At 45.6% G+C, this 20,123-nt stretch overlaps 1 protein-coding gene across 1 annotated transcript in view; it reads right to left on the reverse strand.

The window, feature by feature from the left end:
* SDC4 (syndecan 4) overlaps nucleotides 1-19,904 on the reverse strand; it is a 32,387-nt gene extending 12,483 nt beyond the window's left edge. Inside the window, exon 1 of the mRNA XM_053248870.1 lies at nucleotides 19,729-19,904. Coding sequence (XP_053104845.1) covers nucleotides 19,729-19,806 — 78 coding nt within the window. The 5' untranslated portion in view covers nucleotides 19,807-19,904. The remainder of the gene's footprint in view (nucleotides 1-19,728) is intronic.
* Nucleotides 19,905-20,123: the final 219 nt, after the last annotated feature.

The raw sequence follows: 20,123 nt of genomic DNA on the forward strand, positions 1-20,123 counted from the left end.
ATCTAATGCAGGGGTTCTTAAACTTGAGCCCCCAGATGCTGCTGGCCTACAACTCCCAACATCCCAGGGGATGAACCCCTGCTAACTTGGCAAAGAGGCACCTTTTTAACATGGTGATTCTCTTTATTTAGCAGGGGGAGAGTAACTGGCCCTATCCACCTCCAGCACAGTACCTCCAGTGACTGTTGCTGGTGTCTATCCTATGTTTCTTTTTAGAGTGTGAGCCCTTTGGGGACAGGGATCCATCCTATTTGTTATTTCTCTGTGAAAACTGTCCTGAGCCATTTTTGGAAGGGTGGTATAGAAATTGAATAGATGATGATGGTGATGATGATGATAGTTGTAGTCCAGCAGCATCTCAGGACCCGAGTTTAAGAACCCATGATTGAATGCAAGGCTACTTGGCTTACTTCCTCTTGCAGATATTGACCTATGACTCCCGTCATACCTGACTTAGCCACTGTGGCTGGGGATGCTGGGAACTGTAGTCCAAAACAGCTGGAGGGCCGCAGTTGAGTGGCCCTGATCTAATGGGTATGGCTCCTAGGAAGGTCATCAGAACTAGCAACTGGCTCCTTCATCACAGCCAGATGGTTTAGTACCACATACTACCTTTAGCCGTTTTAGCCCAATGATCCACTGGGTCCTTCACAGAATGCGCTTCCCACCACTGCCACCTTATCTACACTAGATAGACAACCAGCCGAATTATTTGGGGAATCCTGCTTTCAATCCTAAGAGAAGTACACAACCAGATTCTAGAACTAGCCACTCCCACAGATCCAAATTCTCTCAAGGCTGAAAGCCAGTAGAATCAGATCTGCCAAGTCTTTGCTATCTGGCAGACACAGGTCACTAGCATGCACTCGGGTACGATTTCTAATGGGGACAGTGAAACTTCACAGTCTGCCTTAACTTGTGCTTTCCAGCACTGTGTACATAAGTGAGGGGAGCAAACAGCTAGAGCAATCAAGCTGGTATCACCAAGAACAAGGATCTGGGCCAAGAAGTTTAAGATGTGCTGGTAATTCACAGTTAACCATTAGCGCCCTGCAGAAGCAGCCCGTGGGGATCTCTTCTCCAATGAGTTGCTCAGCAAAAGAGAAGCTGTTTATAGGCTCTACATTCCTACTATTAGATCTTTTCAGAAGTCTGCCCCAAACATGTAACAAATACGTATGCAACACATCCCTCAATTTTCAAACCTTTGAAGTACAACTCATTCAGGAGGGGTACGTCATTCAAGTTTACATTTGCAGAATGTGAGAAAAGGAAGAGTCAGAATTGCCACTCAAGTTTCACGCAGGGCACTGCTTTATCATCTGGAACTCTACCCATTAGTGGCCGGAAAAAGGTACAAGCAGCTGCAACGGGGTGTGTAAAGCATTCAGCCACTCACTTGTGTGTTCTTAAGGGCTATCCCACCATCAATAAGATACAGACTTTAATAGCTCTGTGACTCTTGCCATTGTTGATTTTTCAGCATGCTTGTTCTTGGTTCCTTTCTGAATCACACAGGAGGATGTCTGGAGGAGGAGGAGGGGCACCTATTGGATCCAAGACATCACTCACCCATGTCCCCTCCCAGACAGTGTCACACAGTCTAGTCCAAAGCCTCCTGCATGTACCCTTCCTTTGACAGTGTGTACCTCAAGTGTTTGCTTATGTCTGCAATCTTTGTATTAGTGCTACCAGCAAATACCTCTCCTGGCTTGTGCTGTCTACACCTAATAGGGCACCATGGTCAGGTCTGCTCAATTTGCAGGAGGAGCATTAGGGCTGAAATTCATACTTCGTGATATAGGCACCTGTTTTACCACAATAGCTCCTAAAATGTAAAAAGGAGCCAGCGTGGTGTAGTGGTTAGAGTGCTGAACTAGGACCAGGGACACCTGAGTTCAAAAATCCCCATTCAGCCCAAATACTTGCTGGGTGACTCTGGGCCAGTCACTTCTCTCTCAGCCTAACCGACTTCACAAGGTTGTTGTGAGGAGAAACTTAAGTATGTAGTACACTGCTCTGGGCTCCTTGGAGGAAGAGCGGGATGTAAATGTAGATAGATAGATAGATAGATAGATAGATAGATAGATAGATAGATAGATAGATAGATAGATAGAAATGGTTAATGGTCCCGACAAATAGGTTCCCCAGCTTCTTCCACCCTGGCCAGTACCCCATTCCTACCCTTGTGACTTTAATGCAACTCCTCTCTTTTTAAGTTTTTGATTTGATCATGCACATGTCCACTATTTTACCAACACCTTATGTCAACTCTCCCATCCCGGGTTCAGCTCTGCTTACACACACACGTGGTTTACAGAGTGCATTTTTGGTTTTAGCCAGTAACCTTCAGTATCAAAAAGGCACCCTTTTTTAGATTTTGCATGCCCCCCAGCAAAAAGGTAAAGAAGTAGCAGTTCTCTGTGTGTGCGTGTGTGTGCGCGCGCGCACGTACACATGCATGCGCGCACACACACACTTCTTTCATTGTGTGTAGATTTAGCATGATCTAAAGAACACACCGCAACTAGGAACAGCCTGGGAATCCCAGGATAAAGCAACATGTATTATACATTAAAGTTCAAAGAGCTGCAGAAGGAACAAAGAGCAATGAGGCAAGATTCTAACACACACACACACACACACACCAGTATTGTTGGCATTCTTTCTTGTGGATTAGTGCAGCCTGTCATTTCAGATTCTACAGTTACAGGAATTAATTTTTACATAGTGTTATACTACCAGTGGTGTCAGAACTTGCATGTTGTGTATCCCCTTACGGCCATGGATATGCAGATATCTATTATGCTACCAAACATGTACTGCCTGATCATGTTAACTCTTCTTGAGATTATTTACATTGATTATATGCCACCCACAAGGCCTGTCAAATAATGGTCATACTTATTAATCTAAGCAATTTGGTCCTGAATTCAATGGAACTTCTAGGCAGGTTTTAGGTTTGGAGTTTAAAATCCATTCAATCTGAAGACCTGAAGTACATAATCCTGCTTTAATAATGCAGAGACAGTTTGTAGTCTAGGAATCTTTACTGAAACAATCCACAGCTAGTCTCTTGGCATCTCTGCTGACTGTTTAGCCAAGGACTAAGGAGACCTGAGATCCGAGATCCTTGCCACTTGATATGGCTACTCCAAGACAAGCAAGGCAGGCACAATGCTGCATTGTACATGCGGCTTGAGTCACTGATGCTCTAGCCAGAACTTGTGGGAGAGTTCAGGTCACTTACTCCAACCTAGCCTCAGAAACAGAAGATATTATTACAAATATTTATAAATAAGATGGGCTTATATTTAGCAACAAGAAATAAATTCAATTCAATCAACATGCATTCACTTGAAAGCACTTGAATGTAGGGATACATGAACTGTCTCATGACCGTTACACACATGAAACTGTCTGAAGGCACTTCGCTCAGAATTCTCCCCACTGTTCCTATTTTCAAAATGGGATCTGGCAAAACTTTGGGTTCCTTGGAAGCTTATCAAGGATTCCTCAGCAAGCAGATAACAACAGCAGATAATAAGCATCCCTGAAAGACAGCTTGCCTACCATTAGCAGTCTTCCATAGCAACATGAGGCTGCAAGGGCATGGTGTGTTTTAGACTGTACTCTCAGATCACACCACGGGGCAACAATGAGGGCAAACAGGCCTGGTAGGTACATAGTCGACTCACGCAAAGCACTCTAGTCTAGCGCATGACCAAGAACCCTCTACAACCCACAGATGCTCCTCAACTGACAAGTCAATGTGGAAAGAAAAGTTGTATTTTGAACTTGGTGCACTTGACTTCCCAGCAAAGTCTGACTCTTAAATTCAAATGTTTCCTTATCAGGGACAGCAAGGGAATGTGACCTTAGGAAGGCATTCTTCCTTAGCCACCTGGACAGTACCCAGACCATACCAGCACTTCACTGTGCCTTCTAGCCTTTGTCGGAAGTTGCCAGATCCCATTCTCATGGAGAGAAAGTCAGAACTTTTGAATACTGAAATAAGTCACTGTACAGCAGACCTGCTCAGCTTTGGCCCTCCTGCAGATGTTGGCCTACAGCTCCCATAATCTCTGGCTATTGGCCACTGTGGCTGGGGATTATGGGAGTTGTAGTATAAAAACAGCTGGGGGGCCAAAGTTGAGCAGGCCTGCTGTACAGGGTCCAAACAGAAGGTCTATCCAGCTCACTATTGTAACTTATGTACAAGACTTCACAGAATTCTTAGCACTCACACCAAATCTTGCCCCAGACAAGCCGGGATCACAAATCAGCTTCAAAAGTGGTTTCCAATCCCGGCTTCAAGGGCAAGAACAAACCATGGTTTGCCAGTTCAGATGCAAAGCTATGGTTTGGAGCAATCCAGGAAGAATCCAGAGAGGAGAGCTGGTCTTATGGTAGCAAGCATGACTTGGCCCTTTAGCTAAGCAGGGTCTGCCCTGGTTGCATATCAATGGGAGACTTGATGTGTGAGCACTGTAAGATATTCCCCTTAGGGGGTGGAGCCACTCTGGGAAGAGCAGAAGGTTCCAAGTTCCCTCCCTGGCTTCTCCAAGATAGGGCTGAGAGAGATTCCTGCCTGCAACCTTGGAGAAGCCGCTGCCAGTCTGTGAAGACAATACTGAGCTAGATAGACCAATGGTCTGTCTCAGTACATGGCAGCTTCCTATGTTCCTAAGTAACTAACAAACATAGTATACAAGAAGAGGCGGAAAGAGGGCTGTGAACCTGGCACACTCAGCAGTACATCTGAATCGGCCCAGTGATGTGGTAGCTTAAGAGGTTAGCAGTGGACTTAAGTGACTGGTATGCCTTCATTATGAGAGGCAGTTATTCAGAAGGGCTGTAGCTGCCATTGTTACTCCCTCTTTGTGGCAGTTTCCCCTATCTTTAGCCATAAGTCAAGGCCTCTACAAGTTTAGATAGCTTGCAGCATTCTCTAGCTCTACAGGACTTCAAAACCTATTGGCCCATGTTAACAAGCTTTAGTTCAGCTTTACAATTGCACTAAGCTCACTAGATTTACCTAACGTGACTTGAGTCAATAGAACGTGCTGTTTAGACAGGACCCTGTTGACAGAGCTGCAGAGGCAACCCTTACAAGGCTGAAGCAGACTCTCCCCACCCCCACCCCCGGATCTCTCCTCCCTCTCCTTCCCCTTCCCCCTCCCTCGCCATGAGTGTCACATAACCAATTGGCAACTGATGTGGTCCTGAGGGTGCCCCAGCCAAGATCCAGCTTGTGCTTCTCAGGTTATTGGATTTTGAAACTTATGTTCAGAACACACTCTGCTCAAGACCGGCAGGTCATTTGGGAAATCTGTACTCAGCACATCAGAGTTCTGACTCCTACCAGACTCCCTTCAAAGCCTCTGCTATGAGATGGGGGTGGGGGCTGAAATGGTAAGAGGTCACGTCTTACAAAAGCAGCTGAGCAGGAAAGCAGAAGTATCACTTGATTCAACCTTGTGATTTGGAAGTTCCAAGGAAGTCTGGGGATTCCTCCTGTCAGCAGATCTTCTGGTGAGATTTCAGCATGCCCTTCATTTCAACTGTGGTCTTACTGTGCACAAATCCCTGAGAGTCACCAAGGAAGAATGCCAGCTACAGGCGAAACTCGGAAAATTAGAATATTGTGCAAAAATCCATTAATTTCAGTAATGCAAATTAAAAGGTGAAACTGATATATGAGACAGACGCATTACATGCAAAGCGAGAGAAGTCAAGCCTTAATTTGTTATAATTGTGATGATCATGGCGTACAGCTCATGAAAACCCCAAATCCACAATCCCAGAAAATTAGAATATTACATGGAACCAAGAAGACAAGGATTGAAGAATAGAACAATATCGGACCTCTGAAAAGTATAAGCATGCATATGTATTCAGTACTTGGTTTGGGCCCCTTTTGCAGCAATTACTGCCTCAATGCGGCGTGGCATGGATGCTATCAGCCTGTGGCACTGATGAGGTATTATGGAAGACCAGGATGCTTCATTAGCGGCCTTCAGCAATTCTGCATTGTTTGGTCTCATGTCTCTCATCCTTCTCTTGGCAATGCCCCATAGATTCTCTATGGGGTCAGGTCAGGCGAGTTTGCTGGCCAATCAAGCACAGTACACTGTATACTTTTCAGAGGTCCGATATTGTTCTATTCTTCAATCCTTGTCTTCTTGGTTCCATGTAATATTCTAATTTTCTGAGATTGTGGATTTGGGGTTTTCATGAGCTGTACGCCATGATCATCACAATTATAACAAATTAAGGCTTGACTTATCTCGCTTTGCATGTAATGCGTCTGTCTCATATATCAGTTTCACCTTTTAATTTGCATTACTGAAATTAATGGACTTTTGCACGATATTCTAATTTTCCGAGTTTCACCTGTATGTCTTGCACCAACAGCCTTGGTGATCTGGACCATGGACCGTAAGCTTGCCAAGGCTTCCTCCCCGTGCACCCTTTCTTGCTGATCATGAGAAAGGGCTCACAGAGTGTTCATCTGACATCCACTGGTTGTAAATGTTTCAAGCGGCAGGGATTCCGAGCACAACAGCTTGGGAGTGAGATGGGTGTGGTGTCACCCACTTCTCATATCGGAAAGACTGAAAGCCCATATCTTCCAACCAGGGCTGGATCGGCGCCATTGCTGGAAGGTTCGAGAGGGGTCAATGGGTGGAAGAACCACATCCAAATGACAAAAGATTCACAGCTGCTTGCTATTTTAACATAACATTCCCCCTATAGGCAGGGAGATGCTTCATCTACTGCTTTGCATTCACCACCTTCAACTAGTTTCTCAGAGCTTATTAACATTCCTGTGCCAAGATGGCTGGGTTTAATTGTTCATCTGTCTGGCACCCTCACACTAATTAAGTCTAGAGATAAGCAAGAGATTTTAGGCATAGTGTCTTTAGACCAGATCTGACCTGCAGGCAGCCTGAAGGACCAGGTTCATAGTCTGGGGGTGCTCATCAATCCAGAACTGTCCTTTGCTAGAGGCTCACGTGGCTGCTGTGGCTCCAAGCACCTTTTATCAGCTTCGGCTGATATGCCAACTACAACCATACCTGGATAGAGACATCTTGGCCACAGTTACTCAGGCTCTGGTAACTTCTTGCTTAGATTACTGCAATGCACTGTATGTGGGGCTACCTTTGAAAGTCTGGAAACTGCAGTTGGTACAATATAGGGCTGCAAGATTATTAACTGGGACTGGGAGTTTTGATCACATTATGCCAGTGCTTTGTCAGCTACACTGGCTCCCAGTCCATTTCTGGTCCCAATTCAATGTGTTAGTTTTAAACTTTAAAACACTAAATACCTGAGAGAGCATCTTGCCCCATATGCCCTGACTAGGACCTTAAGATCTTCTTTGGAGGCCCTGCTCCATGTGCCCCTGCCAAATGAGGTGAGGCTGGTGACTACTAGGGAGAGGGCCTTTTTGGTAATTACACCCCATTTATGGAACAGCCTCCCCAGTGAGGGTCATGTGGCACCATCACTTTGTTCTTTTAGACACCAGGTATAGACCTTTCTGTTCTGAGTGAGCGCACACAGTGATTTGATGTGTTTTTATTGGATGTTTTCATGTTGTGTTGTGGGCCACCCAGAGAACAATTTGTTATGGGGTGGCTAACAAATAAAGATGATGATGATGATGATGGGGCTTATTTGCACAATTGAGTTTCTATTATATACATCAATTGATTCAAATTCAAACGAGGGTTAGAGATTTAGCAGAGCCTTCCTCATCTAGCCACAAGGAAGACATACCAGTGAATGCAAAGCAGTAGACGAAGCATTTTAAGCAAGGCAGTTTTCCAGAATTACGTATCAGACGGATATCACTTTTTAACATCACATTTAAGGACCATCAGGCATTTCCCACTACTATTTGATCTCAATGGCATGCCAGATAGTGCACTGGGCTAAATGGCCTTATAGTTGAGATAAAATGGATAGGACAGAGGAGTCAGACACAGAGGCTGTTCTCATGAGCAGCCTAGCCTGGACTAGGCTGCTCATGTGGAGTGCTAGGATCTGTGCAGATCCCAGCACTCCCACCCAGCCCAACCTCACTTCTTAGCCTGGCCAGCACACTCTTAACCCGTCTGCTGGGATCGTGTGTCTCCTCGGACTGCACTCAGCCAGAGGATACACAGAGATGAGTGCCTAGAGCGCCTGTCTGATGGGGGAATCCCAAGGCCCCACGCTCATCATTCAGTGCCTTGTGGGATAACCGGAGGCCAGGGAACCTAGTTCCGGCCTCTATTGATCCGCGCTCCCTGCTCGTGGCCATGCAGATTGTGTGGGCACGTGGCTCAGGCAAAGACATAAAGATCGATCATCTGGATGAAGGTAGGTTGAACCCTGGCTCCCCGCCCCCCACAGCCCTGGTACCGGTCGTGAGAATGACCTTATGGTTTCATTAAAGTTAAAGGGGCAGCAAATAAAGACACAAGGGAGAGTTAACTCATAGTGTAGAACTGGAGACTAGAGTGGTCAAGGAAAAACTTTGTTGAAGTGATTTATAAAAAGGAGAGTTGAATATTCTAAAAAGAACACTTAAGAAGCCCCACTAAGGCTAATGACAGTAATGTTTTCTGGCTTATTGTTTCTGATTCAGTGCTCCTTCTAACAAAGATTCGCAGATGTTGTTGACTACAACTCCCATAATCCCCAGACAAAAGCCATTGCAGCAAGGGATTCTGGGAGTTGTAGTCAAACAACATCTGTGAGAATCCCTATTAGAAGTCAAGATGGCCACAACAATAGCTACATATTTATTTGTGCATCTCATTGAGAAGCCAGGGAGTTCTTTCTTGCTCAAAGGCTTCTTGGCAGGAGAAAATCTGTTGTGTTTACTTAGAAGTCCCTTATCTAGCTCGAATTTTGATTCCACATTCACAGCATTTTCATGAATAGTACTGTTTTGTTTGATACTACCCTTCCCAAGCATATGCCAAATCATGTAACTGATCAATAGGTCAAACAAAAGATTATGCCCATAAATATATTGTGATCATCATACACATCTATAAATGTTTTTGTGATACTCATTGAGGTCATTCTCACAATCAAGAACTGTGCTCTACTCAAGTTCAGGAGCAGTGTATGCTCCCAATTTTCAGTTGTGTAGAAGCAAGGTAGGAGAGAAAGCTACCCAGGTTTCCCCGCCTACCTTGCTTCCACACAACCGAAAATTAGGAGCACACAGTTCCCAAACCTAGGTAGAACACAGTTTTTGACTGTGTGTGAATGACTTCATTGGATAATTTCACTGTGGTCAAAAAGGCAATCCCAATTTTACTATCCTGCACTGCAAGGCTGGATGAGAGGAGCTAAAGGACAACATAGACTCTCCACATGGGCTCCAGCGCCTGCTGTGTAAGGAATCTGCAAATCATGTTCCAGGTCATGTTCTGGGCTCAGAGTCACCACATCAGGCCAGCTGTTTCTGTTAGATGCACCATTAGCTGCCAAACCCATTAACCTGCATAACACAGTATCAGTAGCCAGGCCAGATGAATCATAACATTAGCATTATCCATAATATAATTGCTCATTTGCAAAATGTTGACTAAGAAGGATGTGACCAGTTAAGTCTAGGATTTTTAGATAGCCATTGTGTCTCAAGTTGTCTTTCCCCCCAGACATACCAGATTAGCCCTTATTCAGACATTAGGTTGCATATTTGTATAGATGTCTGTACACATGGTTGTGTGAATGACTGTGCATGCATACACTTTAAAAGTAAACCGGGGTACAGGCCTCCTCAAATAAAGGGTACAGATAGGGTGTGCGTTGAATGTAACAAGTGAATAAATATGCACGTGTCCAAATATGTGCATTCACTGTCAACAGATAGTACATGCATTGGACATAACAGGCAGTACAGTAGCAGTACAGGAGGAAAGAGTTCCTTCCCTCACAGCATCCATCACTAGGAGTACAAAACTGCATCCTTTGTTTCCCCTGATCTATTGCCCATCCTTATAGCTGCACTAGTAAGCTATTATATTACAAGGATTTAATCTGAGCTAGATAGCAGCAGCAATTCTGAGAATGTTACTGCTGCAACCACACGCAGCTTAGGAACATAGGAAACTGCCATATACCGAGTCAGACCATTGGTCCATCTCGCTCAGTATTGTCTGCACAGACTGGCAGCAGCTTCTCCAAGGTTGCAGGCAGGAATCTCTCTTGGCCCGATCTTGGAGATGCTGCCAGGGAGGGAACTTGGAACCTTCTGCTTAACTGCGCTGTTTTCTCCAGAGCCATGCAAGGGCACCTGTCAGTTTTTACTGGGGCACTATTTAAGCCAATGTTTCCTGAAGTAGTGTATGCACTACAAACCTTGGCTGTTCAAAGATAGGCCTCCTGCCCTCAAATGACTCCACCCATTCTCCTTTTCTGGATCCTTTGCCTGGAACTCTCTCCCATAACTCCTACATGGCACCAACTCTCTTCCTTCAAATCCATCTTCAAGAACCACCTCTTCTGTGGACTTTGGCTTAACCCCTTAGCCTTCATTCCCAACTGAAACAAAGCTGAAGTACAAGGAACTCTCTCCCACCCACCCCTTTCCCTTCTCATCTCATCTAGACTGTAAGGCCTTTGGGGCAGAGATTTTTTTTTTTATTTTTTTTTGGCTTATCTTACTCTGAAGTGGCATACACATCAACAGTGCTGTATAAGTACTATTATTATTATTTATTCGATTTCTATACCACCCTTCCAAAAATGGTTCAGGGCGGTTTACGCAAAGAAACAATAAATAAATAAGATGGAACCCTGTCCCCAAAGGACTCACAATCTAAAAAGAAACATAAGACAGACCCCCGCAACAGTCACTGGAGGTACTGTGCTGGGGGTAGATAGGGCCAGTTACTCTCCCCCTGCTAAATAAAGAAAATCACCACGTTAAAAGGTGCCTCTTTGCCAAGTGAGCAGGTATTAATGTCAAGAGGCTGTGGGGCCTGAGATACAAAAGAAGTTTGATAGTAGGAGCCTGGTTTTGCAGAATATACTGTTGGAAGCAGTACTGACAAACCATCATGGAAGTCATTATATTTAAGCAGGCTGTAGCAGAATGGCCAATATACAATGTAGGATAAAGCATAAGGTGGGGGGGTGGGCTTAAATTTAACTTGGTAAGAAAGTTTGGGATCTGTCTATGCACCCGATAGATTCCTGTTCTCGGCCATTTTCCCATTCCGCGATCGCATGGCAGAATTGTAGCATCAGTGGGAGCTGAGCGCCGCCCTGTATATGAAAAGAACCTTCATTCACATGCTCAGTGTAGCAACCGAATCAAGTTTTCCAAACAACGTGCAGTTCTCAGAAGTCTGAGTCAAGCACAAGTCCTGTTGCCGTTACTAAATATTCCTGGAAAAATCTATGCTGACAGTTTGCAATTTACAGCCAGTTTGCCAAAGTGCACACTTGCATGAATAAGGTTCTGTGCTCAGAGATGTGCCTCTTCCAGGAGGAAGGCCAAATAGGCATACCCCAGCATGGCTGCTTCCTCTGCTGCAGTCAGCAGGTCCACATATTCTAGTCTACACTTCACTGCACAGGAACACATACCAAGTGTTGTGTGTCGTGCCCTACACCTGTTCACTGTACATCTGAAGTTTATAACCAGGTTCCATCAAATGCAAGCTCATAAAAATTGCAGTGAAATGTACATGTACCATCGCATGATGACTGTGTGCAGCAGATCTGAGCTTTGATTACAAAGACATAAATAATGAATGTTGTACTTAACTACTTCCTAAAATGTTCTGCATAACAAACCTCCTCCCTCCTTTCTACCTGTGCCTGCTACCTTCCCTCCTATCTACCTGTGTCTGTTACCTTCCCCAACACACCTCCCATTTGTCAATGGGCATAAATAAAAAACACAGAAAACAATAGGAGAGTGAAGCAGAATAATGGGTTTGCCATCTTGACCGCCACCCTAGCCAACAGACAGGTAGATGCTAGAAAGCAAAGCATTTCCTATGTTGGCTCGGACAGCACACCAAACTGTGTCAGTCAGAAGGGAACACACTGCATCTCCCTACTCCCCTGCCAACAACACAGTGCAATCCCATTGCTTGCCTGAGGCTGTTACGGCCTGACGCTTGAGGGTGCAACAGGCTGCACTACCCTGAAGCCAAGCAAGAAGCACAAGGCAGACATGTCAGAATTATAGAGTGCCTACTTCTGTAGTGTGCATGCATATTCAATGAAGTATTGTTCTTGGCTCTGCTCCCTACACTGCAAACAGCAATAGATCATTTTTAAACACCAATATCAGTGTTGTTGTTGTTTTAAAAAAACAATTAAAAACACATCTTTTTAAAGAAGCTTTTTAATGTTTTATCTGCTGCTTATATCTGGTAGGTTCTTTCATTTTTAGCTTTTAATATAAATTTTAATTTAAAACTTATATATATATATATATAAGAGAGAGAGAGAGAGAGAGAGAGTTAGTTTTAATTGTGGTTTTAGCCTGGTCTTTTAACTTGTTTAACTTCATTTGGTTAACAGTTTTAGTCTTATTTTGCATTGTATCTATTTTATTAAGGTTGTGAGCCACCCCGAGCAGTAGTGTACTGGAGTATGTGTGTGTGTATATATATATCTCCATCCATCCCAAGGTAGACAGAGGCATCCTGGGAAGCAGAAGAGCAGCTCCTACTTCATATAATATACTGTGCAAGGGGAGACAGAACTCCTTTAAAAAGCCCAATTCCTTCCTCAGTCAAGTAGTTCTCGCCAGTGTTCTCTCTCATTTTCTTCATCTGTGTGCAGAATGAATTTTGTTCTGGGCGGCAGTATCCAGGCAGTATGTGCGCACAAGCATTCAGAGTTGGGCCGTCCTGATTCAACCTGAGTGGGATCTAAAATTAACTGAGCGGACATAAAAAACCATGTGAGCACGTGCACATGCGCACGCCTTAGAGGGAACACTGCAGGGGCGTAGCAAGGTTGGAGGGGGCCCAGAGACAAGATTTTAAAATGGGCCCCTCGCTGATATACACACACAAACACACTCCACAATATATAGTGCACTCACACTCCCATCCCCATTATGAATATGGTGAATATCTAGTTCACATTGAATCTAGTTTTTTTTACTCTCTGCTCCTGCCGATCTCAACATAATTCATAGGGGGTGCAACATGGGCGGGTGGGGAGTCATGTGATGTGCCTCTGGGGGGCCCCTCGAGGCAGTGGGGCCCCAAGACGACTGCCTCCCCTTGCCTAATGGTAGTTATGCCCCTGGAACACTGGCTCTCTCCATGAATAGCACAGACATTCTCATAGGGAGTTTCTTAAACTGAATTAAAGACTTGCACGAAGATGGTCAGACTGTGCTGCTGTCTCTTCACTCCTCTATGGACTAGCTGTGCTGTGACTTGCTATGTAGACATGTATCTGCTGACAGTGTTTCACTTGGTTATTTTGTGTTTAGTTTTCTTTTCTTTAAGTAATGCTCCAAGGATATGCAACATGCAGTATGTGGCATGTCACCATGACTACAGGGCCTAGAATTTTCTCATGTCGTGCACTGATGCCTTCAAGTCACATCTTGCAGCTTATCGCAGCAATTCTTGCTACACCTTAGTGGAAAATATTTTCTAGGCCATTCCTGCTCCATTCAGAGGAACTGGACTCAAACAGCCTAATCATAACAACACCATTTTAGTACAAATGGTTTTAAGCTTCCTTATTTACCCAGGACTTGCATTACTCGAAGCCTAAGTAACTAGCCAAAAATCTTATCAACAGCAACTGCCAATAGGTGAGGTTCACTCAAGAATTAGGCTCCCATGGGGTCTCTGACAACTTTTTAAAAGTGTTTAAAGATGCACCTATTCACCCAGGTTTCTAATTAAATATTGTTTTAGCAGTTTTATCATTGTTTTAAAATGTTGTTTTAAAATTTCAAATTGTTGTAATGTTTTAACGTTTACTATGTCATTTATCTTGTCTTAACTACTGTTCTAAGGTTGTTGGTTTTTTTGTCATTTATTTTAACTAATGTTTTAGCTTTTCGTTTGTTTGTTGTAAACCGCCCAGAGATGTGAGTTTGGGGCGGTACAGAGGTGTGTTAAATAAATAAAATAAATAATGCAGGTACAAAGAGGTAGGGCAGTACAGAGTTCTCAGAATGTTTGTGTACATTCTATATGCATCTAGATTCTGGGCAATCAATCACCCATGAGGTCTTCTCCCAATAATAGTGAATGTTGCCTAGACTAGTCCTCCTGCTCCATCACACAAAAGAGGGGGTGAAGGTTTGATATAAACATGGTACCTGTCCTTCAGCAAACCCCATTCTCTGTCGTGTCACAAATGCAACTTCTCCTTTTCCACCCACCATGTGACATAAGCACAATTCTTGAAGATAGTCTCCACCCCTCAAGAGTAAGTTTCCACTAACTCATCTTCAGCCTCTCATAACAACTTGCTGACAGTACCAATAAACTACAGTCGTGTGTCATATTTTCCCCCACAAGTGTAATCCTCCTAGACCCAGTCTGAAAGATCAAGAGCTTTCCTGCCCAGTCATTAACCACAACTATATTGCTATTCTACTTAATAAATAATAATAATAATAATAATTCAATTTCTATACCACCCTTCCAAAAATGGCTCAGGGCGGTTTACACAGAGAAATAACAAACAAATAAGATGGATCCTTGTCCCCAAAGGGCTCACAGTCTAAAAAGAAACACAAGATATACACCAGTAGCAGTCACTGGAGGAGTACTGTGCTGGGGGTAGATAGGGCCAGTTACTCTCCCCCTGCTAAATAAAGAGAATCACCACAGTAGGTAAAAGGTGCCTCTTTGCCCAGTTAGCAGGGGTAAGATTTATACAACCACGCACAGACTCAAGCAATCTAAACATTCTGGGATGCTGAACAAGTGGAATGGCAACAGAGGTTGTAATAAGTAGTGGCAGACAGTTGGACAGAAAAACTCTTGTTCTTTGGTAACAAAGTCTGGTATGCAGAGGGATTTCTGTGGGCATGCACGATGTAGCCATCTAGCTCCTGGTCTACACTGCTTGGCAAACCCATTCCTTATAACCTGACTCAACCTCTTAAGCAGAGGGAGAGGGCAATGCAATTTAACCCTGTGTCAAAAAGAGAACACAGTACATAAGAACATAAGAACAGCCCTGCTGGATCAGGCCCAAGGCCCATCTAGTCCAGCATCCTGTTTCATACAGTGGCCCACCAGATGCCACTGGGAGCCTACAGACAGGAGTTGAGGGCATGCTCTGACAGTAATAAAGTCAGCAACCTGAATCAGATTCTGCTCATCATGAGCATTAATCTGCTTCTCCCTGTCACATACACCCTCAAGCCTGTACGCTACCTCCAGCTCCAGGAGCAGTATGCCTCTGAATACCTGTTGCTGGGAAGAACTGGACAGGAAGGGGAGGATGTTAGCAGTCAAGTAACTCAAGAAATCTAAAGCCACTAGCTGTCTGCCAGCTCAGTCTGTCTTTTCTCTAGGCCTCAAAAGAGTTTGTTAGAATTGAACATACCATCTGACCCACACATGTGCCATGAGCTATAATGGTGCAAGGTGGTCTGGAAAGAGACTCTAATGGGCCTCTCCTATCGTATGTCACAACAAAGTGGCAAGTACCACATCCAACATTACCGGCCCACACATACTGTTCAGTGCCCTGCATTCACCACACAGTGATAAGGTCCTGCAACACTAGCCCCACTGCCTCTTCCTTTCCTTCTTTCCTGACTGAACAGCTCTCAGATTAAACTACACTATAACTTATGGGGTTTCTCCCTTTATCTTCCATATTTTGGATACACTACACACAGAGCCCAAAATATGGAGTTTTCCCACTGGAATATGCTCAGGTAACATTTCATTACTGGAACTCTCCCATCTCATGAGCACAAAGATTGCAGCTAGTTTACACTTTTACTTGCTTATAACTGATGTGAACTGTACTCTGACTGCACAAACCCAGCAGATATTGAGCTGTCATTGTCATTTCTTTGAGTTTGTTTTCTTCCAAGCATGAAAAAACCTGAGACACACATGGCATTGGTGGATGAATCTATGATCTACCATGTTTCCAGGGGGTTTCCTCCCATCATTTTCTGCTATCTCAGCAACCATAAGAATGAGAGGTGGAGGCTTCCCACATAAAGTGGAGGCTGGACAGATGGTTAACAAGCCGCCCTCCCACCCCGCCCCGGCTCCAGTTCATGATGCTGTAATATTTGGAACAGCTGTCAAGCTAGCCTTTGCAGAAAAGCAAGTTATATCACACTGGCCAAATGAGGGCACACTTGAGCTTGGTCTGAGCCTGCCCAATTCCTATGGTAAAGTAAATCTGTGCCCTTGAGTGGGTGTCGACTCCTGGGGTTTACAAGGGGTTTACTCCCTCACCGTATATGATGCCCTTCAGCATCTTCCTATCTTGCTGCTGCCCAATATGGCAGGGATTTGAAGCAGCAACCTCTTGCTCCCTAGGCAAGTTACTTCCCCACTGTGCCATTAAGTGGCTCCAATCCCTAAGGTACAGACTGGAAATAAAGTTACATATTGGTTAACAATCCCGATTTTATTGGGAGAGACAGAAGAGAAAACTGGGCAAGAGTAGAAAGAACAAGCCTGAGGGATTCATGGCAGCAGGACGGGACAAACCGGTTTGATCATTAATAATGTGCTGCACTACTTTTGAAAACAGTAAACTCAGCCAATCAGATACTTATATTTTTGGAAATTCTACTGTTTTAACACTTCACAAACTCAGAGGAAGAAAGCCAAAAAAAAAGCATGTTTCACTCAGTCTCCTTGTGACATAGAAGATTTGGATTTGATTTTCCATGCTATGAAGATGATAGCTTTGTCTGTGAAGATGGCAATAACAGCACTAGCACATACCCACTGCTTTGGTTACTATAGTGTATCCAACCCATGCACTGAGTGCATACATGACAATATATGGCATTATTTTACAAGCTACTACCACATGTCATTCTATTGTAGCCATGACACTATTTCAGTCTTCCGGTCTCTACCACATGCAACCAAATGCACCCAAAGTAGTACGACTGTCCAGTGAGGCACCCTTCACTGTATGGGGCTGCAGCAAAAGGTGAATGTTCCTGTGTATTCTGATTCATGTACTTCAGGCCATCGAGTTAATAGGACTGCTGCCAACAGCTAAAACTGGCTGAATATGTCGATGAGGCTCCAGCAGCATGCTGATAGGGACTATCAACAGATAAGAGAGAGCTATAGGAATGCTAAAGAGGGTAGTGGCCAGTCCCTGGATAAAAAGCTGGTGATTAGGACTAGTTTCCAGAATATCCCAACATTTTGAAATTCCCTCGGGCTCAGTCACTGGTGCCTAGCAACCTGAGACAAGGAGATGTCCCAAGACTGTTTCCTGTAATCATCTGTTAATGGGCCTCCATGGTTCACTTGTTAGGGAAGTGAAAGTTATTACTTACAGAGTTCATTAATACATTGAGGGTGTACTGCACCAACTAAAGGCAGCACAGCAAGGGAAACGAGGCAGAAGATGCCAAACAACATGCAAATAAATGTTAGAGTACTTCCAGATGCCCATCCCATTTATTACCACTACCTTTATCCAACTACAGCAAAACAAAGGCAACCTGGCCTATACAAAAATAACCACTAAGCCACCTGCAGACAAGGGTGCATACAACAAGACAAGAACTAAGAAGCAGGATTAAACTGTGGAATTTGCTGCCCCAGATGAAGTGATGGCCACCGAGCTAGCTGGTTTTAAGGGGGAATCAGACAATTGCATGGAGGATAGTGCTATTAGTGACTACTGGGCGTGGTAGCCATGCCCTTGAATGGGAGGGGGCAGGTCTCCTTTTTCCTGCTTGAAGGTTTCCCAGATGCACCAGGCTGGCCACTGAGTGGAGCAGGATGCCAGACTGGATGGGTCTTTGGCCTGATCCAGCAGGGCTTTTCTTAAGCAATTGGGGAGAGGGAAGAATCAGACTGGCAAGAAGGGAATACAAGTAGATCTGAAATGAATTCAGGCCCTCCCTCTTTAACTTAAGTCCTCTTTTATAAACTTCACCACTCCCAGATGCAGGAAGACAGAGGTCAGAGGAGTTTTGTTCAAGTTCCTAACAAATCAACATGTCCTTCCTAGGTGCAGGCTGCTTGAGTCATAATTCATCTTGAATCATTCCTCTGTTCCTCTCCATTTCACCTTCCCCACCCTTTCGGAAGCCAAGTTCCTCCTGCCAGCACATACATCATGTGCAGCGCAATCTGTGCATGTTTACTCAGAATCAAATCCCATTGCTTACTCCTTAAGTGTGTTTAGGGCTGTAGACTAAATCAGTAGAAACAAAGCTCTCGCCACCCCCCTCTGGCTTCCCACAGCCTTCGCAAGTATACTTTGGATCAACAATACAGCATGGTGAAAGGATATATTTGGCATGGTCAAAGGTTGAACGGCAAGGGTGTTTACCAGAGAACACACTACCTGTACAAACAGCTAAAGGTGCATAATATGGGGAGAGGAGGAGGGGAAAGGCAAGAGTCTTCCAGGGATTCCTATTCACACAGAACGGAGAGAAATTTATCATTAGCAATCTGGAAATCAAATCCAGGCTTACAGGAAAACCCCAGATTTGTAACGTGCCAGAGCCCTGGGGATTTCGCTTAATGGGTTCTGTATGACGTTAGGGAATTGCAACAGAGCCAGGCTTTGGGTCAGCGGTTACTCATTCCACAGCTATGAGCTGGAGGAAGTGCGGAAGGCGGCAGCACGGCACGTTATTCGCCCAATGTGCTGGTGGTATTTGTGGAGAGACTTTAGGAAAAGCGGGCGGGCGGGGGGGGGGGGAGAGTGGAAACCACAAGGCAATCGTGACGAGAGGCACCCTGTTAGCACGCGGGAAGAGAGGCGAGGGTACAGCTTGAAAGCGCGCACCCTCACCCCCCCCCCAGCTCCCTGTTCAGGAAAATGCCCCACTGTAGGGTCAAGTGTGGATGAGCTGCCAAGCCACATGCATGGAAAGCGGGGAGCAGCCAGGCAACTCAGGCACAAGGGAGTCTAACAGACGGGGCGGGGGGAAGAGAAGAGGAGAGAAGGAATGTGTGTGTCCATCCTCAACTTCATGTAGGCGAAAAGGGGAGGCCCATTTTCCGGTTTCAATCTAGTGCCTCCCACTCAGCTCCACACAGACTTGGGGTGGGGAAGAGGAGGGGGTGAACCCCCCAGCCCCTTCCTCCCACTTTCTTAAAGAGGCCACAAAAAGCTTACTCTCTTCCCAAGGAGGACACGGGCTGGGGGCGGGCACCTGGGCACCCCAGCCCTCCCTCGCTCGCTCTGAGCTCACTCGCACTGCATGAAAGGTAAAGCAGGAACGAGCCCCCCATGCCATCACCCAACTCCTCAAAGGAGTTGCGGGGGGGGGGCTTCCCCCACTCACTTCGACCCAGGTTTCCAAAATATACAAATATAAGAGAATGCGGGGGGGGGGCACAACTTCTCCCGCCAGCCCCTCCAAGTGATGAGCCCCCACTTTTAACCCAGTCCCGAGAGAGGCGGGAGGAGAGGGTGAGAAAAGCCAAGCCGGCCCTTTGCAGCCGCGGCCCCTGACGGCCGGCCACCCGGCAAACCAATCAATCCCTTTTCATTCCCAAGTCAGACGGACGCCTCGGACCCACTCACCGATTCGGCGGCGGCGGCAGCCACGAGCAGCAGCAGGAGAGCGGCGCAAAGGCCGGCGGGGTGACGGAGGGTCTGCATGGCGCGCTCTGGGGACTCTGCGGCGGGTACGAAAGACGCAAGGGCACGGATCAACTGAGTCGCCGTGTAAAACCAACTGTGTATAAATGCACCCCCCTGCGGGCGCTCCGCTTTCTTATAAGCGGTCGGCCCATCCCTCGGAGGAGGAGCTGGAGCAGAGGGCTCGGTGCAGGAGGCGGAGACGGGGGCGGCGGCGGCGGGAACTCCCCTGGGCCTCGCAAGTTGCCGCCGCCTCCTCGCTGGCAAAGGGATGCGGCCGTCAACCTACCGCCTCTCCACACTCCCAGCCCCATCCTGAAACATTATGGCTTACTGTC

This window comes from Hemicordylus capensis, chromosome 4, assembly GCF_027244095.1.
Source record: "Hemicordylus capensis ecotype Gifberg chromosome 4, rHemCap1.1.pri, whole genome shotgun sequence".
Lineage (NCBI taxonomy): Eukaryota > Metazoa > Chordata > Lepidosauria > Squamata > Cordylidae > Hemicordylus > Hemicordylus capensis.